The sequence below is a fragment of the Anopheles coluzzii genome, chromosome 2, assembly GCF_943734685.1.
Source record: "Anopheles coluzzii chromosome 2, AcolN3, whole genome shotgun sequence".
Classification (NCBI taxonomy): domain Eukaryota; kingdom Metazoa; phylum Arthropoda; class Insecta; order Diptera; family Culicidae; genus Anopheles; species Anopheles coluzzii.
The window spans coordinates 21,629,522-21,640,664 of NC_064670.1; the positions used below are offsets into that span (position 1 = coordinate 21,629,522).

Sequence of the window (11,143 nt, forward strand, 5' to 3'; positions counted from 1 at the left end):
TCCAGGGAATGTGACAGCGAGAGGTTCACCAGGAGACGCTTCGCCCAAGTACCCTCGGCCCGCTTGCTGGACAGTAAGGCTGAAACCTGAAACTATTGCCACTGCCATTGTTACAAGGTTTTTCCATTGTGAGCTTCAAAATCGTTTCCAGCGTGTTCACCGCACCGATGAGCGTACAAGGAAGTACGGGGATGGAACAGATCGGTACACAGGCTAGAGGAAGGTTGAATCATGATGGCATGTAAGCAAAGAAGAGACAAAAAATAATAACAAAAACATGACAAACTCAGCTCCAGTGTACCAGAGGGCTTCCTTCGGGTGCCGTCGACGTTTAGGATGAAGCGTAGCGAGGAAAATTGTGTCTCATTGTCTTTCTACCTGGCCTAGCTGTGGTGCAGCACCAGCGACCCACACCCTTGGTCCTCGGCTTAGCTTACCTGCGTCGCCAGAGGATATTTATGTTAGTTCGACAGCGGCGCAAGGCTCAGTGTTTCGTGCAACCTGTGCGCAGTGTGTTCTTCTGCTCCTACCGTAAGGATCCTCCTGCCTGTTAGTGAAACGTGCCAGTGCCAGTACCTCTAGCGTGCTCAACCAAAGCGTGTGTGTAACAGAGTTTTTGACATTTTGCAACCATGAAATCGGCACTACTGCTCGGTACTGCATTTCTGGTGCTGATACTGGTGCTTGTGATACCGGAAACGTACGGCAATGTGCACGATTTCGATGGAAATGAGCTGCACACGCCACCGTACGATCGGCGTCGTCCAACAGGCCGCGAACAGGCCCCGGTTGGGCGTGGGTTTACCGACAGTGCCCGCGATATTCTGGCCAGCCCGGCCGGTCAGCTAGCAGCGTACGTTGCCAAAGAGATGATCAGCCGCTCGGCGGGCAATAGTCAGGTGTGTACAGGCGTGTGTTTGTTGCTGTGTTTATGTCCTACTGGCAAGTGAAAAATGATACAAGTTTTCCGGACTGCATCACATTTTTCGTAATGAAATTATTCGCATTTAGTGTTTAATTGAAGTAATAATGTCGTTACGAAACATGAGAACAGCAACTATTGACGTACACCACCATCATCGCCCATTCTGAAACAATCCAATCGCCTGCGTCAACTCGCCAAACGTTTAACTTTTGCTTTTGAACTTTTACTTTCGCACTCGCGCAGTGAAAGTGGGAAAACTTCTTTCCACCGACCGCAGTCGAAAAGTAAAACTAACTAATTAATCGTTCCATAATGGATGCGTTTTTCTTACTCTCTCTCTCTCTCTTTATCCCTCTTTTCACCTCCTTCCCGCTTCCATATTCGCTCCACATCCGTACAGGTGCTCAGCTTGAACTTGACGAATCTGCTGATTCTGTTTCTACTGAAGGCGCTCATCTTTGCCGCTGGTCTGATCGGTGCCGGCAACTGGAGCCAGTATGCGCGAGGCCGCAGCGAAGAAGGTAAGAGTATACCACCACCACCACCATCATCATCATCATTACTGGACGCATCGCCCCGGAACACCCCAGTGTTTGCTTCATGCAGCGATTGTCCTCTCCGCTCCCTGATGCGCGAACAAAACACCGGAAACGGCACATAAACCCAGGGGCCCACACACCCGTACCCGAAATACTGTGTTGCCTCTACCGCAACTACTGCGACAATAGCAACAATAGACTCCCTGGCGCAACGCGCTAATGAGTTCTCCTCTTTGCACCTTCTAAGCAAACGGGCTAAATGTATTTTTCCTTCTTTTCCACGCGTTCGACGCAATTGTAGGTGCTGGCAGTGGAGGCTTTTTGCTGCCAGGTGAAGCGAACCTCATCATCGGCTATCTGGCGGCGGAAGGTTCCGGCCAGGACGGGTGCCTGATGCGTTCGGCCTGCCGGGCGCCTCGCACCGCCGACGAGTACGCCCGGGCGGCCCATGCCCTCGTCAAGGGAGCGGAAATGTTCAGCCCGGAGGTGGCGGAAAACTACAACTACAAGCGCCTGCTGACCAGCCTGGACCGGGCGGCCATGGAGGGGCTGCAGGGAGCGCCGTGCGAAATGATTTATCCCTGTCATATTTGAGCCCGCCGATCGATCGCGGCCTCTGCCACCTTAGATAAGTGTTTAGAGCTGTGCCGAGTCGGATCAGCAGTTTAGCTGACAGTGACGTTTTGATGAATGAAAACCACCCTCTTTTACATATAAATAAAATACATAAACTGAGCAGTGCACGTTTTAAGTGGAATGATGCAAAACAACAGCAACAAAGGTAGTAAATAAATCTGTACAATATTGTCATTTAATTGGCAAATTTAATTGACAACACAAAAAAACACAAAAGAAACGCAAACCAACTCACAAACCAAGATATCCCCCACCAAAAGAGCTGTTTGCTTTGGTTGGGTGAATTAATTCGTAGCCCATCGGAATCGAGTGCGAGAGCTTTTAAGGTAAGATAATCAGCATCATGTTACTGCATCATCCACCCTTTTTCAACCCTTTTTGTTCGCTCAAGCAAAGATCTCACGTCTAAGATAGTGAATGATATAGCAGTGAGAGCCTCTGGCGCACAGATCTATCAACGCTCAACTGTTGCTCTGTTGCGGCCAGCACAAAACATCACAAGGAGAGGAAAGCCATCATCCCGAAGCTGTCATCAAGCAGTTCTACGCCTCCGTAATCTGTTCCGTACGCAAAGGGCAAGACTCTATTCCCTCTAATGATGCTGAATAGAAGCAGCAGCAGCAGCAGCAGCAGCAGGTACCCTTCTATTAGGACCCGTTTCCATCTCCCCTCCCTTCTGCATATCGCTGCTGGCATTACAATCGATCAATTCAAAGCCTACTGCGCGCCGTGTCCGAGGGTGCGATTGGTAGGACGAGACAAGACCCCGATAATCATTCGGGGACATTTGAGCATTGTAACTCAACACCCATATGCTGTCGGAACAGTGTGCCAGGCAAGTGGAAAATGTATAATGCACATGCTGAGCTATGAAAAAGAGAGAGAGAGAGAGAGAGAGAGAGAGAGAGAGAGAGAGAGAGAGAGAGAGAGAGAGAGAGAGAGAACTAGAGAAAAAACCCATGGAGGAAAATGCTCATTTAAAATCGTACAACCCTGTGGAGAATACGGGATGCCCTAGCCGTACCAGTGCCGTACTCGGTGGGTGGGTTGCCGACGGGATCCGGGCACCCGGCTGTGAAAAACAACTGTTTAAATCCACTTTGGATTTCCGAGCAATTTACATTCAAAAGCACTTACGCTTCACGTTCACCTAACGCTACAGTTGAGCATCGGGCTGCTGGAGAGGGTGTCGGCGATACGTAGAACAGGGGGAAACACAGGCGAAAAACTGGACACCCCCGCATGGTCGTGGGTTGACTTTCGATGGGTTGAGTTTTCCTCCATGCAGACCGATAAGACATGAATGGCGGAATCCGGCGTGGAGCTTGCATGTATCATTGTGTGGCCTGGCTTGTTCGCTTCCCGGAATGCCGGATGAAATGGAAAAGAATGTAAATGCATAGAACATCGGTTGGATGACAATTGATCTCTGTTGGTAAAAGAGAGCACAGTTTAGGGGAAGGATAGGAAAAACAAAAAGAACGTCCAGTCATCATTCCTTCGTTCGAATCCAAGGGAAAAACTGACGAAAGGGCCGCTGACGTCACAGTACGGTTCCCTGAATTCTTTCCGCCCTAGAATTCCTCTTCGCGTCTGTCCTATTAAGTGAGATTAATTTAAATTAAGAATGACAAGCGACATACTTCGAACTGTCTATGTCACGCCCAGCGCCGGCGATGGGGCCAAAATGTCACCAAGACGGTGTTGGTGGCCAGTCGGTGACCTTTCCGCAACTCTCTAGTGGGACGAGCCGAGTTTTGTGACTAATTGTGAGCGGATCCATTGACCACTTTCGGGGTCACTTGATAGCGATGTAACCCAGGTTGGAGGGTTGGAGCAAAGCATAGCAACAGCACTTGACTTGAATGGCAAAAGATTGCATTTTTAGCTAAAACATAGAAAGTTCTTAAGTTTTGAAGGAGTTATGGTTGATAAATTCAAAATTCTTCAAATCATGTTTAGTGAAGTATTGATAAACGACAAAAAGATAGAGACATATACGACCGTGTCTCAGTCTGTGGCAAATGACAAATTGTACAAGATACAATTATACAATTTCAGATAAAAACTAGCAAAATATCCAAAACCAACCCAATCAACCCCTCGTCCGTGCAGACTCATCCTCCAGTGGGCTGCAGTTGAACGAATGAAGAATTATCAGGACCACTTCCCGCTTCCGATGCATCAAGTGCGCCTTCCTGGGCCGTACAATTATCCGTACATCGTCCACCCATCTCCCGGCCACCCCGACCACCTGCACGAAGCTGAATTCGAAACGAAGTGGCCAGGTGGTACCGGCCATCCCGAACAGGCTATCCCAGTGCGCCAGCCACCAGCGCCCAGGCAGACGAGAGACGGAAAAGTGCCGTGCGGCTAGGAAACCTGCTCACCGGGCCCACCTCCCAGCGTGTTGGATGCCCTCGGGGCATACATATGTCGGAATTGAAATAGAATTCAATTCCCGACCCCGACTCACGCACTCTCTCAGAATGTCGGCCCCTTTTTCTCCGCATCCGCAGCACCACCCGGTTTAGCTATTGTTTGAGCCTGCCGAGCCGCATAGACGAAATGTTAGCGACCAGGCCCGGGTTCACTATCACTGCTGCGTGAATGCGGCTGCGTATGAAAATTACTAATTCACCCAGGACGCAATCGTAGCGACGTGTGTGTCCGGGTCGAAACAAAAACCCGATAATTATGCTCCTGCTATTATCGGCAACCTGATCAAACGGTACCGTAACGGCCATTGGGCCATCGGGAGACAGTTCCGTTTTCGGAATGGCTCTTGCCGTACCGTTTCCGTTTGATGTTTGAAGGACGGGGCGAAAGCGGATGGTGGACACAGGACACAATCGCATTGCTAAATGAACGATCTCGTTCGAAATAGTTGCATCGACTGCTGCTGCTGCTGGGGCGGAGGTTTTGCTGCAGAATCGTAATTAATATTTCGATAGGACACGCAAATCCACAAAGTATGGTACATTGTTCGGGCAAAGCCGATCTTCATCACCAGTTCATCACATTGGAACCATATAAATCTCTTCTCCCACACAGAACGTCCGGAAAAGTGCCCCAGCCACAGCGAGGCAACACCCTGCACGGTGGAAGCGAAATATATCCCCCACACTCTCAAACACCAAAACGCCTAAAGCTATGCCGCACTACAAACCGAGACGGACCGACAACGGAGCAGAGAACCAAGCGTGGTGGCAGCTATTCGCTTAGGCACAAGAAATTATGCTCATCATCATGGCCGGAGCGCGCCAGGATGCTTCGAACGTTGCGCACCCTGCTGGGACGATAAGAAACGCTATCGACGATGCGATCCGTCTCCGCCGCTGACGCTGGTGACCGCCGCCTGTGCCGCGTATCGCTTCGGGCGCTCACGGTGTCCGGGTCCCGCTCAGGACGGTGTTTGGGTGTCCTGTGCCGGGGGAAAAAGTCACGTCACACATCACAGGCGAAGCGCAAAATTGGAAAAAAGAAATCGCACCCACACGGGCCGCGCAAGATGCCGTGCGGGCGGAGCCACGGCGATGTTTTGCTCCGGGTTTTCCTCCAGTCAGCTCTTTCGTTCTGTTACTTTAAGTTGTTCCTCTTCTCGAAAGAGAAACCACTCCACGGTGAACTCCGTGTTTCGTTTCCCTGTTCCATGGAATGGATTATTGGAAACGAAATGGAAAACCCACACATAGTGCCTCCCAGCTCCCTATCACGCCTAGGGAAGATGGTGAAATCGGTCCAGCGTGACCTTAGCCGTGTGTGGAAGTTTGCACTGGCTTCGCCCTGCAGAAAAAGGGATCAGCTTGATGGGAGGAATACGCAGATATGCCAACGAACATCGGCACCGAAACGGCCCGGCAAACGCCAATCCCGGGGGCAGCCGGGAGATACTTGACGGGGAGTGACGAGGTACGTCAAGAAAATGAGAATTTCGTTCCTGCACACCCCAACGAAATGGTAGAGGTTGATCGTTGTTGTGGCAAGTTGATTCCTTGCGCCCTGTCCTTACCTACCCTCGGCTATAGTTCCACCCCAAGAAGGGAAAAGCAAAAAAAGGCCAGTGGGAATGGGATGAGGAAAACCCGGCCATCATCAAGCCCCACCATGCACCCCAGATGCCAGAGTTTGCAAACGCTTTTCCCAAAGCCGAGCAAACTTCCCCTTGTTCCTTCTGTATTCGCACAACAGACACACACACACACATACACGCATAACGCCACAGCACCGGTTTCTCATCCAGTTATCTATCTAAATAGAAAACATGCGCTTTTTTGCTCGCTTCCATTAAAAAGTCATTAAACATCCTCTTCTCTGTTGCGAAAATTATTAAACACGCTCTCGCATCAAAGTTTGTGTAAGTGTGTATGTGTGTGTGTGTGCTGTGTTGTGTCAGAGAGAAATGGGGAGCAAGGGGATGTCGGGGAAACATTTTCACATCAATTCCCTCCACCTTCCCCTTTTCTGCACCATCCCTAACCATCCTTTTCAGCGTGTGCTTTATTTTTATATCGCGTTGTTTTTCCGGTCTCCATCCCTCTCCATTGTCCCGGTAGTAGTCCGCGACGCTAGAAGAAGGCTTATTGTTGTAGTTTCAGTCTGTTATCTAGCCCCCGCTTTGTTTCGGCGTACGATGGGACAGATATTTCTCCGCTGCCCCGTGCCGCACCGGAGCCGGGTGAAGCAAATTGAGCTAGCGGATGTGGTATTTTCCGTTGCTTGGGTGAGATGAACAATATGCCCCCGGAATGATACTGCCAGCACTTCCGAGAAGTTCCGACGAAGCGGACGGCAGTCGCGGATTTAAAGCTTTAATCGCCACGGTTTCGGGTGGTAAGGATTTGTTGTATGTACTAGGATAAACTACTCTATTGTACTCAGTGGCGGATCTAACGGTAGGCGGACTAGGCGATCGCCTGGGGCCCCGCCGATTTAGGGGCCCCGTAGATCGCTAGTGTAAAGGATGTCGTATGTATTAGATGTATGCCTTATGGACAGAGTAGGGCCCCGGAAGGATGGACGTTGGGGCCCCAAGGCTGGTGAGTCATTTGCACCCCCCCCCCCCCACACATTTAAGCCTGTGACTGATTTAAGCTGTGTGACTGACTGACGATCGTATGGGCTTCAAGTTAACTGTTCGAATCTTCCAACCCAAGTGCCCGAACTACCCCCCCCCCCCCCCCCCCACGGACACCATTTACCATTTACAGGGGGCCTCAACTCGTCTTACCGCCTAGGGCCCCCCATACCCTTAATCCGCCGCTGATTGTACTAGTACACTAGTACAGAAAGTAACGCCTTTTGTCAGTTTTCAGTTCTTTTAATCGAAGGAAGCGTTGAAGTTCTTCTTTTGTATCGCACGATCAACACTTTTGATATTGCTTTTGATTTATTTACAAACATTAACTATAAAAACTTATTTAAAAAAATTAGGGAAAATGTTATCAGTTCTTCTTCTTCTTTTTGGCACAACAACCGCTGCCGGTCAAGGCCTGCCTGTACCCACCCCACTAGTGAAGTGGGCTTAGCTTTCAGTGACTTTTTGTTACCGTAGCAGGATAGTCAGTCCTACGTATGGGGGCACGGTCTATTCGGGGCTTGAACCCATGACGGGCATGATGTTGTTAAGTCGTTCGAGTTGACGACTGTACCACCAGACCGGCCCCAATTGTCAGTTACTTCATCAATAAGTATTAAATAATCTAATTTCTCCTCGTTTCATTACTTATGGCAAATTAAAAATGCGAAAGCTATCACATTTGTTACATTTATTGTCTATTTTAAGGAATGTGTAATATGTTAGCCCTGATAAGGTCTGAAAGGATTATTTTTTTTTTACATTTAAAATGTCATCTATTGTCATAAGTGTCGCAAGTAGACACGATAAAATGTTAAAAAATAATATATAAAACAATCCTTGACTTTGAGAGTTTTCCTCTTGCAACACTGGCTGGGAGTGCGCTATGTCTTGTCCCAAAAAACGCTTCCCCATTTTCCAGGCATCTCTAGTTGTGACGCGCAGGGCAACGAATAAGGCGAACACTTTTGAGAAGAAATTTTCTTTTTTTTTGCCAAGAGATAAGAGCTCTATTTCCATGCGTTTCTCAACGCGACTTTGGGCAGAATATTGATCGGCATGTAGACATGGGAACAAGCTTCGCAGAACGACGAACAATGTACGGGATATGTGGCTTTTAAGCAAAGAATTTAGCAGCGAACACACACACACACGCAAACTCACAGAAATCGAGCCAAATACGCCACACAACAAAAAAAAGTGCAGGAATATAATCCCTCCCGCTTCAAACGCCATCCATCCGAGAATAAAAAGGCCAGAATCAACGAAAAGTGGAAGCAACAACTCGAAAAAAAAGAAGGAAAGGTTCGCTTCCACTCTCCACCATTTTTCGGTTTCAGCTCTTATTAGTGTTTATCCTGCCGAAAATGAGACAAAAACGGTTTCGCCTTTTTAATGCTTATTGAAAGTACATTTAAATGCCTGTTTGGTCCGTTGGAGCAGCAACAAAAAAAAAACAACAACAGCAACAACATGGAACGCAAAACCGTACCGGGGTACGCATGTGAGCCATGTGTTTCCCGAGGCTCGTTTCGTAATAATTTACCGTCGTCGTCGGATGGGGGACGGGAAAATGAATGGATGCTGACGAGTTGGGGCGCGGAAAATTGAACGGAATGGGCGCCGGCAAAGGAGGGGTTTTTGGATAGGGGATTTTGGCTTACGGCTGAAATCGAAAATTGAACGATGGAAAGTGGAAGCGGGTGGGTCCGTTCGCGGGCGAATGAAAATCATCATCAACCGTCAGCAACATCGATATCCCCCCGCAACGGGCACCGTGCAAACGCTTTCGGCTGCGTCCGGAGGGATACGCAGCAGCACCCGCACCTGGCTGCTGGCTGCGTTCTTTCCTCCAAGCGCCATAAATCGTGGCCACTATCGGGACCCGTCAGGGGGATGATTTTGAAATTGAGCAGCAATGAAAGAAACCCGCGCAAACGGAACCGACACGAGAGATGCAGTGGCAGAGAGGATGGCAAAGCGCTGCATACACATGAAGGGAAGCCGAGCGAGAGAGAGAGGGAAAGAGAGAGAGAGATAATGAAGAGACAGACAGGACTATTTCATCCCAAGGGCGAGCCTGGAAGGAGCAGTGAAACGAAAGTGTGCACGTACATTAAGCTTTTTATGCTTGCCGTAGATAAAAGGAATCATGTTTTTTTAATTACGATCGTTTACGCTTTTTTCTGTATTGCTCTCGTCGTCCTCGTCGTCGTTTTTGTTGTTGTTGTTGCTACAGCACGTTTTCCATTTGCACCGTCCCACAGCCACCTACCCGGCCGCCTCTTTTTCCGCGACTACCTTTTTTCGCCTCGAAGGCACGGGAAAAACGTTTTAGTAACTGTCCGTAAAACGGTTTTCGCGAAATTGGCTAATGTATCCCGCATAAAATATACAATCTCTTGCTATCATCGCTGCCAGCAACCGGCGGCCGATTGGTGGGCGTGTGGGTCGGTGGTAGGACGCTGCTTCTGGATGTATGTGCGATCGGGAGGGGGGTTTGCATGCTGGTTGGCGCTCTTCGGTAAAGAAAAACCGTGCGATGGCGGTTAAAATGGACGCCAGCCGGCGGTGCGTGGATGGTGAAACAGAGAGTCTGGCGGTACTGGTGGCCTTCGTTACTTACAGGCGGATGAGAGGGGAAAGCGATTTTCGAAAACTCATCATCGATTCGTGGCATTTTTGGCTTTCGGAGGGGTTTTTGGCGCTGGGAGTTGTACTGGGAAACCGTGAGCAAATGCTACACGCTGAGCGATTTGATTATACGTTTCGTGCAGCTTGCTTGGTTCGCGTTAGCATAATTTTCGTTCTACAACGCACAAATAACGCGATTGTGAATGTGGTTTCTGCTGTTAGACGGTCACGAATATACTGATGGAGTTTTAACCATATGCGCTCAGCGACGGCCTCACAGTGGTTGAGGTAAATGCTCAGTTTTAGTACACCAAGAACCATGGGTTCAATTCTCGGCCCGTGCGGTCCCGGGAGAAACTTTGATGGTGTGTTGTGTGTTGTTATAATAAAAAGGAGCTCAAAATCTCTATGCAAGCCATTTAAAAAATGGAAATTTGTAAACAAAAGGACACAAAAGTTCACAGTAGAGAGGTGAAAATGAAAAAAGCTGTGTAAAAGCCCCTTTTTTAGAACGTTGTAGAGAAACTAGGGACTAGCAGGGAAAAACAATTTGGCGGTTCGGTTTTTAATAAAAGCGTACGTACCATTCACTGGAAAACTACAATATTCCTCCCTCTTTTTTTTATCATACACAGCGCACAGCGATCGTTTCTCGAAACGCCATGGAAACGATCCAAAGGATGCACTGATGCCGTCGTCAAAAAACACAAAAAAAAAAAACACTGGAAGACTCATCGTGCTTCCTTTGAAGTAAGTTTACTTCCACTTTGCCATCGACTGTTGTGGGCTAGTGCTTTCCGGTAACTCGTGATGTGTTTCCTTGCTGTCAACATGTCGTCCTCGGTGGCACAGTGCACAGGCACTACACAAGGACAGGAAACCCACAAACCGTTCGAAAAATGAGTGAGACTGAACACATCAGCACACGACACACACACAAAAAAATGCCCGTTTGATGGTTTTGTTTTATGTTTAAGTAATTTGGCCAAAGTTTATTTCCCAATTTTTGGACAAACCACCACCACCACCACTCCGCAACACATGGCGGGGGAGGTGGGGTCACGATTCCGAGACACCATCTGCCGTGCTGCCCTCCCTTCCCCCTTGATACGCAAAAGTGTGTCCACTCCACGTCGTTTGATCCGCCACGGAAGAAGAGAGTTCAGCAATTAGATTTGGTTTAGTGCATTACCGTGCATTACCAGCCGGAATCGCTGGTTCTTACGTCTCTCTTTGTGTGTGTGTGTGTTCCTTCACTTGGTTGCTTCTGCTGCTGTTGTTTCTTTTCCATTTAGTCGAGTGGATGTGTGTATGTCTCCTCCATCACTCCCT

The 11,143-nt window shown here is 48.8% G+C and overlaps 1 protein-coding gene across 1 annotated transcript; it reads left to right on the plus strand.

Moving 5' to 3' along the window:
- The first annotated feature begins 202 nt into the window (after positions 1 to 202).
- LOC120950055 (uncharacterized) lies at positions 203 to 2,244 on the plus strand. Its single transcript, XM_040367795.2, has 3 exons — positions 203 to 899; positions 1,326 to 1,446; positions 1,766 to 2,244. The coding sequence occupies exons 1-3, from the start codon at positions 633 to 635 to the stop codon at positions 2,056 to 2,058; spliced, it is 681 nt and encodes a 226-aa protein (XP_040223729.1). The 5' UTR covers positions 203 to 632; the 3' UTR covers positions 2,059 to 2,244.
- Positions 2,245 to 11,143: the final 8,899 nt, after the last annotated feature.